Raw genomic sequence first — 22,277 nt, 5'->3', positions numbered from 1 at the left:
GATTGGCTCCACACGCCAATGCGTGCAATTTTGTCCAGATCTTTCGTCCCGATTAGTCGCGCTACGTTACGGAATTTTGAAACGCGCGTTTATCTCGTTGTCGTACAAATCGTGATTTCAAATATGGCCGCCCCCTTGGTCACGCCGCGAAAAGCATGATGTGTGTATTGTAATCATTGTAACCTTTCAATTTTCGATTCTCTCTCGTAATACACGATGGTGCAGAGCAGGATATTCGCGCGGAATCGTGCGCTCGGCTACGTCAGCAACCATGTGCCGCTTGTCACGAGGTACATCCTCCGGAGGAAGGAGCACCTCGTCGTCACGTGCGTGGGCAAGGAATTCCACACTTACGGATGTAAACATTTCACCCTGCTGAGCGTCTCGGGCACCCACGCGGACGATATCACCTGCCTGGCCACGGACACGTTTCACGTGTACACGGCCAGCGCGAACAATGTTTACGCATGGCGCAGGGGAACCGAATTGAAGCACACCTACGTGGGTCACGAGTGCGCGGTCCACATTCTCCTGCCGTTCGGCGCGCACTTGATCTCCGTCGACGAGAGCAGCACCCTGAAGGTCTGGGACATCAAGGAGGAGAGCCTGCTGCTGGAGTTGAACTTCAGCAACAATGTTTTCAGGATAACTACACTGATGCATCCCAATACCTACATGAACAAGATCCTGCTGGGCAGCGAGCAGGGCCAGCTGCAGCTGTGGAACATTAAACTGAGCAAGATGGTCTACACGTTCCAGGGATGGCAGAGTCGAGTGACGGCGTTGGAGCAAGCGCCCGCGATAGACGTGGCTGCCATAGGTTTGAACAACGGCCATATTATTCTGCACAATCTCAAGTACGATGAGACCATCTTCGAGCTTGTGCAGGACTGGGGCCCGGTTATATCCATCAGCTTTCGTACGGATGGCCATCCCATCATGGCGACGGGCAGTCTAGGTGGCCAGATCGTATTCTGGAACTTGGAACAACGCATGGTGGAGAGCCAGCTGTGTAATGCGCACAACGCTGCTGTCACGGGTCTCAGATACATACCGAATGAGCCGTTGTTGGTTTCGTCTTCGCCTGACAATTCTCTCAAGCTATGGATATTTGATATGGCCGATGGAGCGGGCAGGCTCTTGAGAATCAGAGAAGGTCACGCCGAGCCTCCGACGATCGTTCGGTTTTATGGAAACGATGGTAATTATCTGTTGACCACGGGCGGCGATTCTTCACTCCGGCTGTTCTCTACCGTCACGGAGATATTGAACAAAAGTCTGGGTAGAGCCTCGTTTAACAGGAAAGCCTCCAAGAAAAAGAGTCACTCGGTCGACGATCCGTTGTTAATGCCGCCAATAACCGAGCTCGCAGCCGAAGTGACGCGGGAAAAGGAATGGTGCAACATAGCGGCTACTCATTCCGGTTTAGGCATGGTCACTACGTGGTCGTCTCATCTCCAAAAGATGGGCGATCTTAAGTTGCTTCCTGAGAGATTCAAAAACAATTACAATGCTAGCGCGACCAGCTTATGTTTAACGAGATGTGGAAACTTTGTCGTGATCGGTTACAGTACGGGACACGTTGATAGATTCAACATTCAATCGGGGATCCACAGAGCGTCCTATGGAAGCGAGAATGGCGCTCACGAAGGTCCCGTTAAGGGCGTCATGGTTGACGATTTGAATCAAACTCTTATTACGGCTGGCAGAGACGCAAAAATTAAGTTTTGGGATTTTAAACCAAAGAAAGGTACTTGCGCCGTAAGAGATTATTTTTACGTTTTTTTTTTCCTTCTAAATTATGATATTTTAATGTGATCCTTTCTCAGGTATAACTACAGCAAGAACGACATTGACACTGGAAGAGTCAATCGAATGGATACGATATCACAATGAGAGTTCCCTTGTGGCTATAGCCTTAGAAAATTTCGATGTTGTGTTAATGGATCTGGATACAAAGAGGATAGTTCGGCATTTTCAAGGGCACGAGGGACGAGTAATGGATGCGTGTTTCAATCCTGACTCTAGATGGTTAATCACAGCATCTATGGACTGCACAATCCGTACTTGGGACATACCATCATCACACTTAATAGATATTTTTCAGGTGAATTTATTATCAGAATTATATAAATAAATAGATAAGTAATAGGATTTCTAAATTGGGTTACCATTTACTTAACGCTTCTTCATTTATTTCTCTAAATATTGTTTGGACCTTTATATTATTTGAACTAGAAAAGAATACATTGAAAAATATTATATTAATAATACATCTCATGCACTTGCAGGTTCCTGAAGCTTGTATATCTTTAAGTTTCTCTCCGACGGCAGAATTTCTTGCGACCGCGCATGTACGTAATGTAGGGATCTTCCTGTGGTCGAATCGTATGCTCTATTCACACGTGTCGCTAAAGGCCATTAGCAAAGACAATGTGATACCCGAAGTAGGACTTCCTGGATCTTCCGTAGAACCCGAGAAAGTCGATGAAGATGATGTCGTTGCCGAAGAGCCAGATTACGTGTCTCCCGATCAGCTCGATAGCGATCTTATAACCATGTCCGCCGTGGCTCAATCTAGATGGCAGAATATACTCGATATCGATATCATTAAAAGGAGAAACAAGCCGAGGCAACCGCCTAAAGTTCCAGAGACCGCACCGTTCTTCTTGCCTACGGTTGCGTCGTTGCAACTGCGCTTCGATTTCACAGACGTTAAAAGCAATGAAAACACCAATGAAACTGCCAGTGTTCATCCGCTTTTACAAAATCTTACTTCGTTTAACAAGAGTTTGCTTCAATCAGATACCAACAATTTTTCGGATGTGATAGAGAAATTAAAGGCAATGGGTCCTAGCAACATCGATTTCGAAATTCAATCATTGTCTTTGGACGAGAGTTCCGCCGAATCGTCAATGCTGCAGTTTATGAAGATGCTTCATTACATGATGGAACGACAGACGGATTTCGAATTGTCGCAAGCGTATTTGGCAGTCTTCTTAAAGTGGCATGGTACAGCAATCTCGGAGAACGATACGTTACGAAAGTATCTACGGAAAATCCAAAAGGCCCAGACGAGAAATTGGCTTACAATACGAGAGAAATTATTTTATAATCTAAGTGTTGTACAAAGTTTTAAGAAAATGTAAAACAAATTATTTTTATATCGTGTAAATATTTAATAATTAACAAGTCACCATGGAGTAAATAAATCTAAGTTTCATATATTTTCAAAAATTAAAATAGGCAGGATGTTTGATTGCACGCACGAATTAAAAAATAAAGTTACATAGACACTCGTCGATCAGCATTCTTTCGAAAAAAATGAAACATCTTTCAGTCAAGAAAAGAATAAACTAAGTAACACTCATAAAAAGGTTTGTATTACTGACAATGAGTTTTCCATTTATTTTATACACTATACATTGTAACAATTTTTTCGCTTATTTCTAGAAAAGTACTTTAGGCGGTTGCGGAGGCCCTGCGTAGTAAAGGCATGAGTTATCTGAAATTTTTAAACAATACTAACAGAGATATTGCGAGCGACCCAACTGGCCAAATTTTATTGATTTACAACGCGTTGTAAATCAATAAAATTTGGCCAGTTGGATCGCTCGCAATATCTGTTAATTTTAATTATTCACTGGCGACTCAAATTCTCTAATACTGTTTTAAACAATACGTCGCGAACTTGGCACGCACAATCAAAAAATTTATGCCCGATTTTGAAAATAGAAATATTCCGCGGAAGCCTGGAAGCACAAGCGATCGCATGTTGAAATTAGCCAAGCATCACGTATTGTTTCAACACTTTTCCGTTTCATTAATAATCCTAATTGCATCAATTATAAAATATAAACGCAGCGAGTTGTTCCTAGAACGTAAGAAGAATTTCGCAATCTTATGCCGCTTGCAATTTACGAACAACAAGCTCAGATTTCAACCTCACAAAATAAGTCGATTTCCGTTACATAGTGTCGAAAATTTATATCTCGTTAATAATAGTAACAAAATAATATCACATTATAGTATCAGATATGCCATTTGTGTGATGATTGGTTTCACAATTTGATAAACAAGTGTACATAATTTCTTTAACAAAACAGTAAACCATGGATAGTCAATAAACTGATACTGTTTTACATTTCGAATGAATTACCCTTTTGTTGCTTTCATGTATATTGGAGATTTAATTCCAATATCATTACGATTAATGTTACATGCGATCGTTTAGTTGGGAATGTGCTATTGACGAAGCAAATAGAATTATCTACACACTGATATCTTATAAAATAAAGTATTATAATATTGAAAAATATGTTGCGTTAATATTTTTACATAACTGTATTAATAAACTTATACATAAACTTAATACATAGATGATCATTGAAAAAAGTAGTCGTTCAATCGCAAGAAACTTAAAATGCAATGTTTTTTTGTCAGATTCAAAATCCGATGGATCACATATGTTCACTTTGTGACAATATAAATATTTATAATTATTCCTTATAATAAAGAAACCCGTGCAATTGTTCTAGCGTCGAAGGTTCAAGAGACAAGTCCTTGATATACGATTCAAAGTTTGTAACAATTCTATATAGACTACGCTTGATCGCACTTCGTAAAGACGTAAAAACCTCCCTAATCAATTTATCATCTGCTTGCATTTTTCTCGCTAACACAGCTGACTTTTGAAGTTTGTCCAGAGCCTGCTTCACTGACAGCAGAGTGTTGATGATGATTGGCACATCCTTTTGTACAATACCATAAGAATCTTCACTCAACGAAAAGACGGTTAAAGATGAAATTGCTTCGGCTGCCCAAATCACCATTTGCCCGTTGTGTAAAGCATAACGAATCTTATTGTCATCTTGCTCGCCAAAGATGTAACTGATGAGTGGCTTAGAAAATAAATAAGTTACAACAGCTTCTTTTTTCTGCTTCAAAAACTTTTGAATAAATGAACCGCTGTAAGGAGCTTCCCTTGCATCTGCTTCCGCTACTAACGTTGGTGCTACGTCCGGTACTAATTTCCGCATGTGGTACATATATTGGCTTTGCTGACCTGGTGGTAATCTTGCTGTCAACGTGCTGTAACAGGTCGTTTGATCTTGAGATTTTGCAGATATTGCATTGAGGTCCGACGAGAACTTTTTGAGAAGATCTGTACACTTTTGCACCACACAGTTCCAGTTGTATGGATGACCACCCGGCTGACTGAGCGTGAATAATGTACCCCTTCTCATTTTCTCCTTTTGAGCTAAGGTGACCAGGTCCAAGTAACCCAAGTGCTGCATTATCGGTATCTTGTCCATTGATAGTACATCAATAAGAGTCATTTCTGAACTATCAGGAGTGTACGCGCCACTCAAGCCAAATTTAAATGGCGCCCATTCAGTCAGGTATATTTCAAATATTGTGTAAGTACTGCTGATAATCAATATGAATATAAATTGATGAAGCCACAGTTGCAATATCAGTGACAGATTTAGCAATTTAGCCACAGTGTCCAAAGGCTTGACTTCTACCTGCATAGAAATCATAGATAACAATGCTTCACGGTAATACGAACCCATGAAATAATAAACAGCCATATAATACAGAGTTGACCACATGGAGGAAATTATCAATGTCGGGAACATGGTGTAAATTCTTTGTCTCAGTTGGAAGAATTTAGATTGCGCTATAATAGGAAACCGGAAATATTTCCTAGCAGAATCGCCAGTCTTGATTGAAAAGTATAATCCACTCCATAAGCCGCTGAACAGCAGGAAGTAGTACTCTTCCAGCGTGCACGTTCCACGTATGACGCTGCAGTCTGCAGTCGAGCTGTAGCTTCCTCTCTTCAACGACAAGTGTAGCCAGACCAGAATACCACCGATAACAATATATAACGCTCGCAGAAGCAAGCTCTGAATCATGAGGGTCATACACAGCTTGACGAATCTGCTCTTGTAGTACGGCGGAAGATGCAGATAATTCTTGCTGCAGAGAAAACCCTGCAAGACGGTCACCATGGCGAGGACGATGAAGTAAACCCACATCCGTGGCGACATCACGGTGCTCCACGTCTCGTCGAACCAACGCGCAAAGTCCGTGCTCGCATTCGTGAGCAGGACGAGGCAACAGACGAGAAACAGTTGCAGCAATACACTCGTGATGACGGCCAAGGTCATCCGCCGCATCAACAGCTCCCGGCAGCCCTTCTTGTCCGTCTCGATCATCGTGCTCGTAGAAGCCGGTTAACCTTCACCTTCGCACGCCGGTTAACCTTCAAATTTCCATCCGCCGCGCCAGGCCAGGTTCCGCGCGACGACGTACCTCAAGCTTCCTCGCGCGGCGTAACGTCGCTCATCACCGCTCCCGCGGGCTTTGTCGAGGTTTATAGCTCCTGTGCGGACATTGAACAGAAAGATTTCAAATAATTTTAAAAGATTTTAAATGATATTTAAATGCAACCTAGCGTAACCTCGCACCATTGAGCGCCTTAAATACACCAGAATTGTGTGATACAAAGTCAGGAAACTGCCACGTTCGTATATCTTCACGCACTGACACTCCTTTCCACATAGAAACGCGCCTATTTCATTTTATTGATAATCGTGTAAATGGAACTTAATGATCTTTAATGACAGGTGACGCACACGGCACAGATAGGAATTTGGCGGACATAACCTCAATTGGGAGGTTAAACGTCGAGGATAAATTTGTTGTCAAAATAGTACCGAAAAAGTTCCGACAATTTAACCGTGATGTTACGAGATATCATCCACTACAAAAATTTTTGAAATTTCTGCGAAAGGTAAAATAGGATATTAAGATAAGAGAGAACAAGAGTCTATATAAATCTGTACCTTAGAGGTGAGGAATTGTATCTGCAGTTTTTGTTAAAATGGAGTTAATACATTTTTCAATATAACAGGAGCTTAAATTGTATAATGGCTTAAGTTTATTATACAATTTAAAAAAAAGTTTTAAAATTTATATATAAAATTCTTCTATATCCATATAGAAATGACCCCATATAAGATACAATGTTTAGAAAAAGTATTACTAGTTCCTAAGATACAATGTTCAGAAAAAGTCATATTGAAAATTTTTATAGTGCCCAACTTTTAAACCAAATGCCAGCATGTTATTGGCAGTTGTACTTATGTACTATTAAACATGTCAGTTGAATTAAAACTTAATGAATCAAGCTGCTACTTTTATTTTACATCTAAAAGAATGTATTCCCTACATTTCCCTATTTAAAACTTTTAAACCTTGTTTTCTCGGAATTCATAATAATGGAGATATGATTCTTTACCTCTAAGCTACAGAAATAGAGGAAAAGAAAGGAAGGAAAGCCTCAAATTTGGCAACTGTCCGAAGCATAATCTAATACATTTTTTTATGAAAATAACAATGGTTCTTGAGAAATTGTTAATTTATATTCACCAGGTAGCAAATCCGACACTTGGAATAAGATAATCTAATTTAAAAGAGAAATGGCAGAAAATAACGTCGTCAAGTCAAAAGATGGGAACACGGAGAGCAGCGTGGACGTCAGTCGTTATTTGAACAGCGCGCCGCCCACGATCTTCGACGAAATCGTCGCATTTCAGAAGCCTTTATTCGACATGCAATCGACTGCGAGTCGAGTCTCCGATTACGATCCCTTATCCGACGGCGGGTCATCAAGCGCCTTCGACGCGGATTCTCTGCGCGCGTCCACGACCTCGCTGTTAGACTCTGCGGTTGATCGGGTTGAGCACAGCGCGCTGAACGATGCCTACAGAGACACGTGGATACCGTCGGAGCATACGCGAAAGATATTACGATCCATCGCAACCACTGCGACTGGCGCGAGTCACTTGGACCGTGAAAATCTCACTATGCCTGGACTGGCTGTGCAGGGTGACATGCCCGACTTGATCAAGAACGCCTCCATTCACTTCCTGGGCGAGGACGAGAACATCCACCGGAACGTGCTCACGGTGTCCGACGTGACGCAGGACGAGCGCGGTTTGAGGAATCTGATACAGGCCGGCTGCTATCGAGCGGCGGTCAATCTGTCCGGTAGGTTGCTGGCTATCTATGCTCAGGGCTACGGCAAGATTAATCAGCCCAGCAAGCACACGCCCCATTCGCTGCAGCTCTGGTATACGAGACTGTCACTGTTGGCCAAGCTGCGACAGATAGATGTCCTGGAAAGCGAGTCGAAGCCGTTTGGCAATTTAGACAAGCCTGACATGTACTTCACTTTTTACCCGGAATTGTATGGCACCAGGCCAGGCTCCATGGCGTCGTTTGCATTCAGATTATTGCTGGCGGAAATCCCGTCTTACTATGGTAAACCGAAACAAACGATAGAAAATTTATACAAATTATTGGCGACTGTTAACCAGATTATAGCTAATTTCCGAGCTGGTCTCAGCGGCGAGGGGACGCACGCGAGAATCAGCGAATCCGATCAGCAGGATGCTGTGAAACTGTGGACTGCTAGGAAATCTAGAATCCTGGTCTCCGTTGTCAACTGCGCCATCGGCATGAGAAACTACATTCTCGCGATAGAGATCCTGGAGGATCTGTGCAAGCTGCCAGATTGGAGCACGGAGCAGATAGGTATCTTAAAGTCGGCTATAGGAAGGGTACATTTGTTCCTCGGCGACGTTACAGCGGCGGAGAAGTATCTTGTTCGCGCTAATAAGGAAGAGAAGGCAACGAACGTCAGGGAGCTGGTGGATAGCGGCCTAATGGCGGTCGCGCAGAACGCCTTTCAAGAGGCCTACAACTGCTTCCAGTCCGCGTCGACGATGGATCCGTCCAACGTAATGTTGATCAATAACATGGCGGTGTGTTTGTTGTACACCGGTCAGCTGAAAGCGGCTGTATGGCTGTACGAGAGCGTCGTCAATAGAAATCCACTCAAGAGTCTGCAAGAGCCGATCTTATTAAACATGTGTACGTCATACGAACTGCATACGACACACTGTAAACAACCGAAGTTACACTTATTGCGGCAGCTAAACAGATACAAGGGCGACGCGGCCGATATTCAATGTCTAAAACTAGCGATGTAATATGTTAGTCACGAATTGTTATTGTTAAACGCGCGTTAACACATGCGATCCAAGTCTGTTATTTTTACAAATTATAAGCTGTGATTTAATTTATGAATAAATGTATATAAATACTAAGATCGGAGAATTCAGGTACCAACAATTCGGGTCACCTTTTTCAAAAATTTAATCTAAATTGGAGATTCGCATCTTTAAGTTTATTAATCTACTTTCTTGAAAACTATCAAAAATTAAACTGACTTAAAAAATTAAACGGACTTAGTTCTACTATTGTTGACTAATTTTCTTATATTTGGAAGTGGGATCACCGCTGCACTCCGACAAAAAAAAAATGTTGCAAATTTTTTACTATTTTTATGTACAAACTATACTTGGGATCGGGTCACAAAGCGTTGATCCTCAGGGAAGATGTAAATGTGATATTAATAAGAATAAAAGTATAATGTTTTGTTACATATACAGGCTCTGAATTTTTTTTCGCTTTTATTCTGACGTCACGTCGTCAAACAAATATATAATATATGCCATTTATTACGTTATACGTTCTACGAACGTCTTTACTTCGAATTTCAGTCGATTATATGGAAATTATGTGATTTGCGCATCCCGAATTTCCCTCCCAGGGTCATCGATCACACAAGAAACACAGCGGGGCGTCAAAGTAAAATAGCCTTTATTACATCGTGAAACGAGGACAATTTAACGAATGTTCAACAATTGCTATAGTTTTTCTCTCCACCTCACATTCTCTCCGCTCTATTTCTCTCTTCGTTTTTTTTCTCTCTCTCGCTCGCACATCTTTCCTCTTTCCCCGTTTATCGGCTTTCCCGCTTTTTTATTACGTTCTTTTTTTAATCGAAAGAATACGGGTGTCGCAGCGTTTCTCCGAAAATATATATTATGCAATAATCCGGTGTCTTTTTGTTCTTTCTTTCGTTTATAGTAAGCAGTTTCTTCTCAATCGTTCTTTCTGCGCATCGGTTTCCATGCTCCCAGTTTCGCTCACTGTTTCCTCGTTTTCCCGTTTTCCTATCATTTTACTTTTCTTATCTTTATTCTTTAAACTGGCTAGTTTACTCTTTCGCGCTTTCTCTCTCTCTCTCTCTCTTTCTCACTCTCACTCAAACACACACACTCTTTCTCGCTTTCTCTTATTATCGCGCGATTACATCGTAGCACGTTATTATTAGATTATCGGATTTCAAAACTGCATTCTCTCTCGCTCTCTCTCTCTCTCTTTCTCCCTGCAGAATAAAGGCACGAACTGGCGGAAAAGTCGGCCTAACTGTATAATATTTTCATTTATTTATTATGGATGGAACTTCGTGTCACAATACAATTATTTTTCTTTATTTCCTCTCTTTCCCCACCGTCGTCCCATGGGCCTTACGGCGGTTTCGGCCCGTTGAATTGTTAGTGCCGCGTAAGTTAACAACGTAGTGCGAGCGCAGCGCAAGAATCTCCCCGTGTCGATAAATATTAATTTATTTATAATTTCATTTATTTATTTATTTATATTAATTAATTTGTGTATCACTACACATCTATCTCGAATGCCCATTGCCGACGATCAAATTAGGATCGTCTTTCGTTAGAATCATTAGATTAATACAAGTAACTTTAGTTCCTCTTATAAGGAACAATAAAGATATTTATTCGGTCATGAAAAGAATGAAAGATTTCTCGCTTCAAACATCTCTCTATCTTTCCTCCCATGCCGGATTATTTTGGACACAATAATTATCAAGAAAGGCGAAAATATTTTTATTACAATATTATTGTATGCATGAATAAATCAAAAAGCGTAACTATTGGCAAAGATTATTACTTTTATCAGAGAATAATTTTCAATAATTTAAAGTAATAAAATTGATTTAAATAAGTAAAATTCACCTTTTACAGAAACATGTTTCACTTATTTCGCATTAAGTATTTCATAAAAAATTACAGTGCAAATTTATGAAAAAGGAATTAAAAAAACTTTACACGCACACATAAATATTGTTTAAATATTGTTGAATTTTTGATTCAATTTTGCGCTGTTTATCCTATTTAAATTAAAAAATAAAGCACATAAATGTAAGTATATTAATTTGATTTATTACAAAAAATATAAAGCCAAAATATAAAGCTAAAGTTCCTCAAAATAATATTTGAGAATAATTTATATATATACCCTATCAGTAATTATTTTTTATATAAAAATCGTTGTAATAAATTTCTTTTTATAACTGGCACAAACATTTAAATTCTTGCCATGCCATGCAAAAATAATTCTAGTTACGTGCTTCGATATAGTAATTTACGACCTATCTCGATCTGTGAAAAAAATAATCAAAGCTGCGAGAGATCTTTGATACGACGTGTTTTAAATAAATTGGTCTCCCAGATTGATATCCCAGATAAGTGGAGTTGAGTTCTGCGGAATTTTTCGCGGAGCGTCTTAAAGATTTACATTTACGAATTAATTATATAAAATTACATCGCTCGGAGCTTGCGCAACGGGCACTACATCGTCAAAGATAAGCCTTCAGGTTGTCCCTTTCTCGCCTTTTTCTCTCGTTCGAGTTACGTTCACACACTTCGTCTTATTACAATAATATCCACATCGCTATTCCTGTCAATTAAATGTAATTGTATGTATATATGTATCTAATATATAGTATATACACCATTGTGTATATAATATATATATATATGTATATACGCCAATTTATATAGTAAATTTATCTTTTTACGTCTACAATATTTATATATATATAATATATTTATATATACTATGGTGTAATATGCGCTTACGCCGTCTAATCTCTAAAAAGAAACGTTACATTATTGTCAGCGGTATTTTTTGTTTTCGAGTATTCATATATATATATAGTATATATACAATTCACATTTTTTAGTATTCATATAATATAATAAGTCAATGAAAAGCTCAATGGCGTGACCATGTAGTATTCATTGAGTACAATAAGTCAGAAAATCCGTGCGCTTCGCGATACTCCTTGTATAATCGATCCAACGATCTGCTTCGCAGAGAACAGGGAGTGGGACAGGAGAGCGCTGTTATCTTTCGCTCTGTTATACTTATCACGAATTTCATTCGGCTGCGATTGCCGATTTAAACAACGAGAATAACCGAGGATGGCACGTATATAATTCGTATAAATCAAGGAGGATCGTGAAGGTGATTCGGCTCTCGACGACAGTGTCGCGCTAACATTTATGTAATTTTTTTTTTCGTTTATCTTGGCAACTAGGCAAGCTCGGTCGTTCACGGAAGGCATCGTATGGTGCTTATTAAATCGTTGCTTCAACAATCATTAACAATTTTCATCGCTCTTCATCTTTTCCTTTCCCTCACTTATTTTATTTCTGTCTCTATAGTTATTATCTTCGCTGTCTTGTCTTTTTTTTTAATTTTATCTCGTTATTGTTCGTTATTCGGGAGATAATGTCGATGCACAAAAGCTGGCGCGATTTACATTACGCTGTAACTTTTTTTTCTTTTCGTTATTTAGTAGTACGTACATATATTGAGGCAAGCGGGTCGCAAAAGCTCCCGAATCAGAGGAAATATATAATATATACTTTATATATATATATTTATATTATCTATGCGTATATAATATTGTCTTCGTAAGTTTCCTGCCTTTCCTGATGTCCTAACCCGTTGTTGGTCGTGAAGTTATATTAAAAAAATTAAAACATCAATTAGGGAAGCGACACAGTTTCATTGAGCTCAAAACTCTTTGTCGAACTCATCGAAATTATATCACCTTCAATTTTCGGTGCAAATAGAATGACTTGAACATTTATCAAATCCCTAATCCAAGAGAAACGAGACGTAACAATTACAGGCAAAGAGATACCCTCTTTTTCTTTCTCTCCGGAGAAAGTAAAGCTTACAATGCAAAATTAAAAAAAAAAAAGAAAGATAGGAAAACATCGAGAAATAAAAAATACGGAAAGAACGCGCGCTGAGTTACTGCTGAGTTAGTGGATACAGTTAGGAACGACTTGTCGCTTGTAACTAAATGAAATGCGATTGAGAATCACTTGTTGCGGATTGCGGATTGTAGAAAAAGAAAACCCGAACGGGAACGAGCGAGAACGGTCCGTGTCGATAAGAAGAAATTACGACAATTCTATACGCGCCAGTGTTGGATGTAAGGAAGAGATCCGCCGCGGCCGGAGTCATCCGCCGCTCGATCGAGTTAGTGTACTATGTCACGCGTGCGTCCGCGTATATAATATTACATTATAATTATATAAAAATATATTTCTTAATCGTTAACACTATAATAAATGAGTATTATAAGCATTATATCTGCACAATATTTTTACCTTTCTTTCCTTTTTTTTTCTTTTCGCATAGTGGTAGTGGTAAACACGATGCCTATCGCGGATAACCGAAGCTTCTACACGCACGAAACGTCGAGGAAGTACAACCGTGACGTACCGGTTTGCCGTATGCCGCATACACGCACACATACGCACACAACACGCACACACTGGCACAAAATTTCAATAATACGGTAATATCTGTATCTCATATCTTTCTTCCCCGTTATTTTCTTTTTTTCTTTATCAATAACAATATCACTTATCACTTGTAGTACTCGTGTAAATAAAAAGACGCATAAACTGTTATAAAATACATTCTCGAGTATTATCAATCTGTAGAGTATATATATATAATATACGTCCTTATCTCCCTACGCCGTTCGAACGAATAAAATCATATAAACGTCGTAATATAATAATTTTAATAGTACAATATTGGAAGCATTTAATATCATACTTAGGTGTTACGGTTATTTTTCGGGCCTCGGATTTCGGTGAAGAGATTATTGCGAGGTTTTTCGGTGCACGTTTTCGTGTGTCTCTTCGCGCCGCACCTTTCCACAAAAAAAGCGAACGTAACAAAAGGCGCCAAGGACAGCCGTACGCTTCGGGCATCCTTTCGACGTCTTTTGGATACGTTTCTTTCGGATATTTCTGCGTTACATTCGTGTCACATCGAAATCTAGTTTCCGAACTACTAATCTTCGCCACGCGAAACGCACGCGTGTTTCTGCTATCCGGCAAGAACGAGGTCAGGGTTCTGATGAAAGGTGCCATTCGCAGTGCTATTCGTTGCAAAAGGAGAAAAAAAGTGATAAATAAAATGGAGGAGGCCCTGAGAAACGGATCCTCGCGGAATGTGTAACGCATTTCACGACGTACTACGTATTTCTCATCGTCTCAACAAATCATCGAACAATTCATCGAACAATCACGTTGTGCATTGTAGAAATAACGCGTCATCAACTTGTAAGTACAATAGCAAAAAAAGAAGATCTCGCATGACATCGATCACCGACCCGCATGGCCCTTAAATTCAAAACTCGTCCATTTCGCTCTCTTTCTCTCTTTCCTCTTTTTCCTCCGTTCTATACATATATAATAATGTAGAATAATAATATAATAATATAGCCTGCTTTCTTCGAGTAAAGTTATTCATTGTAAGGAAGTGGAACATGAGATTCTAATCTCCGTCTTTACAATCGACAAAATTCCTTAATGTTAAGCTCAATTAACAGCTGTACCCCAGACATATTTGATTCGGTAAACTCAATATATCCATCTTTACTCGCGTAGAACGAGTACTCGTTATACACTATGCGCGATCTCCATTCTTATATTCAAATTATCGTTAAAACCTGAGTTTTCGAAATTATTTATCGAAATGCGCGATACATCGCTTTGCGCGGAGATTAATTGTTTAAGAACATTTTTTTCTATCGTCGAATCTAGCTCGTGTATCATTTTTTTTTCTTTTTTGCGAATGGACATCGCGCTCCTCGCGGACGTAGCTAACAAATTTGTACATTAATTAGTTTCCTTATTATTGTCATGGTATATATAATATTTTGTTAATAAAAATACTAAAATATTATGTATATTATATTATATATATATAATAGATTATTGCATTATGCTTTTTGGTACTGTTACATGCGTTTGGCTTATTTGTCGACGCGCTTGCCGCGAGTAATTTTCTTTTTCGTTTGTATTCACCGGTCATTTTTTTTTTCAAGTCAAGTCCTAAAATAAAATTAGTACAATCTCTAAAGCTGGCTCAGACGATACAAGATGAAACGATACATCTCAATTGCGAGATCTAGCGTTCATTTTGACATTTAACTTCTCCGAATTGCATCGCCTAAAACCGTTTTTTCATATTTTACTTTTTTTTTCTTTTTGAAGTACGAACCGACGAGCAATAACGCCATGGCTTTATAATGTGATGTCGCGCAGCATCTTAGATATATATATATATTATACTTATAGCTTCACGAAACATCGCGGCGTCCCTTAAAGTTCATACCGCGAGAGGAGGGTATAAAGGCGTTCTAGCGTTTTCTCACGAAAAGAGGTCCTCGAAGGACAAACTCACACATAAAAGAGGAAAATTCTAAATGTAAGAAGAAAGCATAGTCTTATATAGATTACCAGTAAGCAAAATGTCAGCGATATGCTAGCAACGTGCCAGTAAATTACCGAGCAGAATACCGTAGCGACGTACTGGCGTGCGCCTTAAGCTCGCGTTCTGCCAGCAGAGCCTGCAGAAATAATCTGATAACAGATACCGAGCAAAATCGTTTTGTGATCATTTAAATGGAGTATATCCTAATAAAAGCAAAATGTGAATCGTATGTGTTATCCCATTTGCTGTAATTTGCTAGCAGCAGATTCGAACAGAATACTGCGGCAAATGGAGCTAAAGTGGCGAGAATGGAGGTGGGAGATAAGGTCGACTTCGACCATTACTCTGGCTCAACAGGAAGGAAATAAATAATTAAAGAGAGGAGGGAGAAAGAGGAAGAGGAAGAGAATTAGGAAATGGGTTAGACAAAAGAGAGGAATTCGAAGGAGAAATGGTGGATTGAGGATAAAAGTTAACGTGTTTTTGGGAGACAACAGAGAAAGGGTAAGTTGAGCAAAACAGAGATTGTGAGAAGGGAGATGATCGAAGATTTTGCTCGGTTTCTGTTGGCACTCTATTAACAAAATTTATAGCAGACACTTTGCAAAATCTATTCTAGATAGATTTGATTATCTGGGAGACTGTGCGTTCTTGTACAACAGCTGATAACATTGAAGGACAGAGATACACGTGGTCACATGCTCTCTCTGTCACACAATGCCCGGAGAAAAGATAATGTAAGAAAATGTTAAAATAAGAGTAGGATAATACATAACTCTATATGCTCGAATAATAGGCGGATTCCATGGTCGATCCTGATCTTCGCCCCATGTGTTAATTTTACATGAAACTGATTGGAGAATTAAAGGTTGTGAGTAAAGGAGTGAAATAAATGGTAATCCATAAAAATGAGGTTAGAGAGAAAAAGGATAATGCGTATCTCCTTCTAAGAGCAAAGAAAGTGATTGCTGTTCCTCTTTCCTTCTTCCCACCAACTGCACAAGGAAAGCATCTGACTCTCTGTGTTGTCCTCTTCTACTAATTCTGATTTCTCGTCTCTAACAGAAGCGCACAGTCTATCTATATAAGTCTATGAGCGAAAGGTCTAATCTAGGTAAGCGAGCGAGCGAATGAGCAGACGGAGTACTCCTATTCTCTGTAGGGCTTGCAGTAAGAATAACGATGATTCATGTGTTGGCTATAGGAGCCGGAGTGAGAGAAGCGCTTGAGGCACTTGGAGCACTGGAAGGGCTTTTCGCCGCTGTGCAACCGCTTGTGTTCAGTCAGATGATGCTTGTGCTTGAACGCTCTTGGACACTCCACACATTTGTAGGGCCTTTGCCCTGAAACAATTGCCATTTACCATTTACTAATCTTTTTTGTGTTCGCTCATAATAATTTTTTTAGGAAACACGATAGTCCTTGAACGAAAGATTTCACGCTGTATTAATTAAGATTTGTTGACTAGCTTAAATAAATATAAAAAAATATCGATAGTTCTAATTCTAATTAATGAGCTTTCGATAGTTATTAATAAAATCTTATTTTCTGTCAATTTTAAGTACAGTTTAAAGTGAATTTTAATTAAGATACAATTATATCTTGTTTGGCTACAGTTTGAATTTAATGTAAAAAAGCCTGTAAAACAAGATCATTCATTTCAATAATAAAGTATTCTATCTTATGCAATATAAGAAGGTTGATGGCCAAAAATACGAGCAAAAGTGTTATATTGAAAAAAAGATTTTTATTTTAAATTCTTATATCAATTTCATGGTAATGTAACTTAATTTATTGTTATCTTATTCACTCTGTATTATTATTTTTTGGCTTTAATCTTATTTTATGTAACTAATATATGTACTGGAGAAGACTTGTTGTTAGTATAGTTGAAACGTTTACAATACATGCTTTCCTAACTATTGGAGAATAACTATAAATCTTTTTTTAATACGTTTTCGTTTGCTCATATTGTTGGCCGTCAACCTTCTTATATTGCATTGCATATAACTTAATTAATTTTTCCATTAATTACTCTTAGATTTCTGACTTGGCTAATGATTCTCGTTGCATGAAATTACGAAAGCTCGCGCAATAACATTACAATAACAATATACTTACCGGAATGTTCATACTTGTGTCTCGTGAGGGAACTGTGTTTGGAAAATGTTTTCTCACACCGATCACAGAAATAAAGACCTTGCTCGTTCTCTGTTGCTGTAGGGGTTATTTCTGATTGTGGTGCAACTTCGCTCTCGCCCTTTGCGTTCGCTTGATTTTGATTCTAAAAGATAATACGCGAATTATACATTTTGTTTATAAAATTTCAAAACAATTAATCTTACTTTCCGTTATTACCTTTGTAATTGCTTCTCCACTGGAAAACGTACGTTTAGCTTCAATGGGATCAGCAGCAGTCTCTTCGTCTATGACCAAAGGCGAATCCTCGAGGTCATCGTTGTCGACAGTTGGGGCTGCAATATCATCCTTCTGTTCGCACGGAGACGAAGTATTTCTACTCGATGTATCACTTTCCTTGGTCGCCGATATAATAAGCGCTTCTTTCTTCGACAAATCCAAGGGCTGTTCGATAATAGTTGGATTCTCCGGAAGTACTAAAGGTACCAGAGCTGGTGGCATTTTCGACTCTCTTCGATCCCTGGCACGAGAATTTTGAAACCAAACCTATAAAATGATAATATATGAGTAATAATTAACTATTATAAAAGTCTATTAAATATTAGTTGTTTTAACAAGTATAATCTTCAATTTAGTTCTTTCAGTTTAGACAGATGATTTAATTTGTCCTTTATTTTGCGTACCTGTACGACACGAGTGGGAAAATTAATATAATTGGCGATCATGATGATTTCCTCCTTTTTAGGCCGCGGATTGATGGCATAATAACCTTTTAGAACAGCAAGCTGTTCATCGTCTATGAGCGACCTAGCTCTGACTCTTCTCGACCCGTTGTCGTTGTGAGACTGGTTGCCCTCATCTTCATCTTCCGAATCCGGTTCAGAACTTTCCTCCGCTTTTCTCTTAGCTGATCTCGATGTCGGTTGATTGACATTTTCGAGCTTCGCGGCTAAACCTTCGCTTTGTGAGTCGTATTGGTCCATTGTACCCCAGTCCGGACAATGTGTCATTTCACTAGACATTTCGCTATCTTGATCCTATAAACAAGATTTCAATTCACAAACAGGAATAAGTATCTCCCACGATGTAAAAAAAATTTAGTTATATGTTCTTTGATCGATATATTTCTATTTAATTATTATTTTTTTTAGGGATCTCTAGAATCTTTAATAAACGTGTTATAATTCGTAAACTATTCTGACTTAAAAGAGAGTATAATTATATTAAATATATTTAATAATTTACATATATTCGTATGTCATATATTATATTTATTCTTTATTATTTAGCTTTTAATTAAAATTTTACGCCAATTGTTACCTCAGTAATAACGAATTAGTTCATCGGAAACCTTTGTCCACAGATTAAATTATAAATAAAAAAAGATTCTAAATCTCTCACTTACATACCTGGTAATCCTCTTCGAACTCCCGTTTCATCGTGGCCGGAGACGTGGATAGCTTCCGTACGTTCGCTTCAAGCAGTTGCTTTGTCACGGTGGTGTTTACGGTCTCTAATATTCGCCGAACCGCATCGAGCCCCTGCAACGGGTCTACCGGCGCGGGAGACTCCTTGCCTTCTGTGCCCTCCGTTCCCTCAGAGTCCGCTGTCGATGGACTCATCACTTCCCGATGCGTCTCAAATTGCTCGGTAATGTGGTCCAGTCGCCTAGCGCTGAATTGATTCAGCAGCTTGCCTAACGTAGAGTGCAGCAAGTAATTTCCGAATCCCAGGTTGGGAGGCACTAGGGTTGGCATGTCATAAATACCTGAATATTAAACAATTCAAACTTAAAAATTGTGATAATTGTTAATGGCAGACGCCGGAGTTATTTTATTATAATAATTTTAAAGTAAAAAGTGTTTCAAATTAACCGACCAAATTCGCTCACTTTAGACATAACACATCGTAGCGACAGTATTTTTATGTACAATCCTATTCTTGAAAATTATGTAATATATATTTTCGTTACCATGTGCCATGCCTGAGCGCGCAAATTGGATTATTTGATTCGTCAACTAAAATAATATTCATTTAAGAATTTATTATAGCTCTTTTTTAGCATTTTGGTATTAAGATTTTTATTTCAAAATGATCTCAGGTGAATCTTAACGGTTATTACAGAAGGGACATGTATACAAATTTATCATTGTTTCAATGTTTTCATTACAAAAGCCCTGTCGGCTGTCCGAAATCATTTATCAAATTCGTAGATGAAGAGAGAGTATATCGCCAATGAATAAACAATACCGCGTATGTGACAATTAGTACAATTTTTAGGAAAGACAAAAAACTGTGCCAAAAAGTAAAATATACAACAACTACGTAATAAACATTCTTGAGTGAACATTGAAACTCATCTGTAAATAATATGTATGATCATTTACGACCTTACCCTGTAGAATGATGATACGGAACAATCGAAACTAAAAGTGCATTTACAGAAAAATGACATATATGCGGTTGATTCATAGACGATATGTAAGGCCGGGTACTACAATAGATTTGTTCCGGAATAAGACGTACTCACTAGTTGCAGCAACCGTTGCGTTGCACGTTGCACGGTCCTAGTGAGTACCCGGCATAACGTATGCATAAATAAATATATTTTAAGAATAAACGTAAAATGATAGAATTACCTGTTCCCTCTCTTTGTATATCCTGATACTCCGAAGGCGATAACTTCGGTAGAATCGGCAGAAACGTATTATTGTTGGCTGTCAGTAGATCGACGTCGCGTCGTCCCGATAACGCCTGATGCGCCTTCTTCTGTCCCCGATCGACATTGCTTATGGTGTTCTGCCTCGACTTTTTCAGATTCATTATCAAGCACTTCTTCGCCGTCATGTGGCTCGAATACGACCCAGAATGAGAGAAACGCTTGCCGCAATTGTTGCATTGGAATGGCTTCTCACCGCTGTGGATGCGCAGGTGTTCCTGCGAAAGATACGGGAGATTGCGTTTAAGTTAAACTATTTTTTTCTATTTTCGTTGCCTCTCATGTAATACGCAAAGAAAAAGAGATAAATTCGAAGTAGAGTAGAAAAATTGTAATTAACCCTATTGAGTCACACTTCCCGAGAATCCCGTACCGGTCACACTGGGTGAAATACACCCCCAGCGTGTTTGCATGTGTATAAAAATTGTAGCTGACCTTAAAAAAAATAAAAAAAATATCCTGTTGTAGTTTAAGTCTTCCTTAAAAAGACTGTATAGGTTTGATTTGCAAAAAATTAATTTAACATATGTAAAAAAATTGTTGAAAAAAACAAGTCGAAAAAGTGACTTTTCACAAAAACTCTAATGTAACTTTTTCAATTTTTAAGATATTTTAATTTTTCAAACGGTTTTTTCATCCTCAGATGACGCACTTTTCACTAATTATTGCAGTTTATGCGGCCGTTCCAAAAAGTATATTAATTTTGAGGTTATGAAGGTGCGATTTTTGCGGAAAAAATGCCGAGAGAACTAACGGGCCGAAAAATATACCACCGATAGGGATCGATACTTGAAGGTCCCAACTACCTGTAGATGACGGCACAAGGCCCATTTCCATTGGTTTACTGGGTCGTTTTCGAAGTCAAAAAACGCTGGGGTGTATTTTACCCAGTGTGACTCAATAGGGTTAAGGTCGTTATATCGGTGATAAAGACAAATGGAATATACCTAATATAAAGAAGAGTAACATATGTGGGAAGCAAAAAATATGATAGAAAACAATAAACTAATATTGGTTATTATAAAATACCTATATCATTAACTATTAATAATAACAAAATACCTTAAGGTGATGCTTGAACTTGAAGGCTTTCTCGCAATGAGGACATTTAAACTTTCGTAGAACGGCACTTTCGTCATGGCTAATCATGTGCCTCTGCAATCGATAGACGTTGGCGAAGGTCTTGCTGCACACCTTACAGGACTGCCAAATTATTGAGAAATTAGTCCAACGAAATACAATTACTTACTATGAAACTGATCAAGTTATACCGTTATCACAATTTTTTTGAAATTCGTGAATAGATATCTATAACAAGATCATAGATATTATATTTATTTATTTATATATTATGTTAATATTAAAAGGTCGTTTTCATCGGCTGTCTTCTTCGAATTAGTTAGGTAATTGTTGTATAGTATATTTGATCAGTTTCGGATCACTGTATTTACCTCGCAAATAGCAAATGTTTTACTAATTAATATATCATGGACGCACGCATTGCATTCATGTTCAAGTTTCTCTTCGAGAACTATAATATGCAACCGGTTACAAAATCAGCCGATATTTTCTACGTTATTTCTCAAAAAAGAAGTTACTTTTTCAATTCACTGGCAAATTTAACCCTCAAAGGACTCCGTCGGGTCGTTTTCGTCCACCCGAAAAATACGATCCTGAATATCTTTTTTTATATTTTTTTGAGCCTGAAACTCATTTTTTATATTTATTATAAATTTAAAAAAAAATCAATTTTTTTTCAATTTCTTTATGCTAATAACTAAAAAAAAACTATTAAAGAAAAAAATTTTTAGAAACCAACATCACAGCTTAAAAGAGGAAAGTTCAAAGAATATCCATGAATTTTGCGAAATTTTTTGAATGA

The 22,277-nt window shown here is 38.3% G+C and overlaps 4 protein-coding genes across 4 annotated transcripts in view; 2 read left to right on the top strand and 2 right to left on the bottom strand.

Annotated features, from left to right (window-relative positions):
• Positions 1-107: 107 nt before the first annotated feature.
• Positions 108-3,302, top strand: LOC139809505 (WD repeat-containing protein 36). Its single transcript, XM_071772447.1, has 3 exons — positions 108-1,750; positions 1,830-2,107; positions 2,292-3,302. The coding sequence occupies exons 1-3, from the start codon at positions 217-219 to the stop codon at positions 3,147-3,149; spliced, it is 2,670 nt and encodes an 889-aa protein (XP_071628548.1). The 5' UTR covers positions 108-216; the 3' UTR covers positions 3,150-3,302.
• Positions 3,303-3,442: 140 nt separating this feature from the next.
• Ndc1 (Nuclear division cycle 1) lies at positions 3,443-6,543 on the bottom strand. The gene is made up of 2 exons (XM_071772450.1): positions 6,477-6,543; positions 3,443-6,391 (listed from the first exon to the last, which is right to left on the bottom strand). The coding sequence occupies exon 2, from the start codon at positions 6,222-6,224 to the stop codon at positions 4,500-4,502; it is 1,725 nt and encodes a 574-aa protein (XP_071628551.1). The 5' UTR covers positions 6,225-6,391; positions 6,477-6,543; the 3' UTR covers positions 3,443-4,499.
• Positions 6,544-6,652: 109 nt separating this feature from the next.
• On the top strand, positions 6,653-9,524 carry LOC139809510 (trafficking protein particle complex subunit 12). Its single transcript, XM_071772455.1, has 2 exons — positions 6,653-6,802; positions 7,444-9,524. Exon 2 carries the CDS (start codon positions 7,491-7,493, stop codon positions 9,063-9,065), a length of 1,575 nt encoding a protein of 524 aa, XP_071628556.1. The 5' UTR covers positions 6,653-6,802; positions 7,444-7,490; the 3' UTR covers positions 9,066-9,524.
• A 197-nt stretch (positions 9,525-9,721) lies between these two features.
• The window catches only part of Zfh1 (Zn finger homeodomain 1), a 34,914-nt gene continuing 22,358 nt past the window's right edge, over positions 9,722-22,277 (bottom strand). Inside the window, exons 3-9 of the mRNA XM_071772449.1 lie at positions 21,458-21,598; positions 20,316-20,613; positions 19,086-19,444; positions 18,360-18,713; positions 17,896-18,222; positions 17,659-17,821; positions 9,722-16,880 (exon numbers count right to left, since the gene is read on the bottom strand). Coding sequence (XP_071628550.1) covers positions 16,687-16,880; positions 17,659-17,821; positions 17,896-18,222; positions 18,360-18,713; positions 19,086-19,444; positions 20,316-20,613; positions 21,458-21,598 — 1,836 coding nt within the window. The 3' untranslated portion in view covers positions 9,722-16,686. The remainder of the gene's footprint in view (positions 16,881-17,658; positions 17,822-17,895; positions 18,223-18,359; positions 18,714-19,085; positions 19,445-20,315; positions 20,614-21,457; positions 21,599-22,277) is intronic.

Source organism: Temnothorax longispinosus, chromosome 3 (assembly GCF_030848805.1).
Source record: "Temnothorax longispinosus isolate EJ_2023e chromosome 3, Tlon_JGU_v1, whole genome shotgun sequence".
Classification (NCBI taxonomy): domain Eukaryota; kingdom Metazoa; phylum Arthropoda; class Insecta; order Hymenoptera; family Formicidae; genus Temnothorax; species Temnothorax longispinosus.
Note: the sequence above shows the minus strand (reverse complement) of the source record. Positions and strands in the feature narration are given on the sequence as shown.

Coding starts and splice junctions, on each gene's coding strand:
- LOC139809505 (XM_071772447.1), top strand. CDS start 217: ATGGTGCAGAGCAGGATATTCGCGCGGAATCGTGCGCTCGGCTACGTC. Junction 1,751..1,829: donor GGATTTTAAACCAAAGAAAG/GTACTTGCGCCG, acceptor ATCCTTTCTCAG/GTATAACTACAGCAAGAACG. Junction 2,108..2,291: donor ACTTAATAGATATTTTTCAG/GTGAATTTATTA, acceptor ATGCACTTGCAG/GTTCCTGAAGCTTGTATATC.
- Ndc1 (XM_071772450.1), bottom strand. CDS start 6,224: ATGATCGAGACGGACAAGAAGGGCTGCCGGGAGCTGTTGATGCGGCGG.
- LOC139809510 (XM_071772455.1), top strand. CDS start 7,491: ATGGCAGAAAATAACGTCGTCAAGTCAAAAGATGGGAACACGGAGAGC.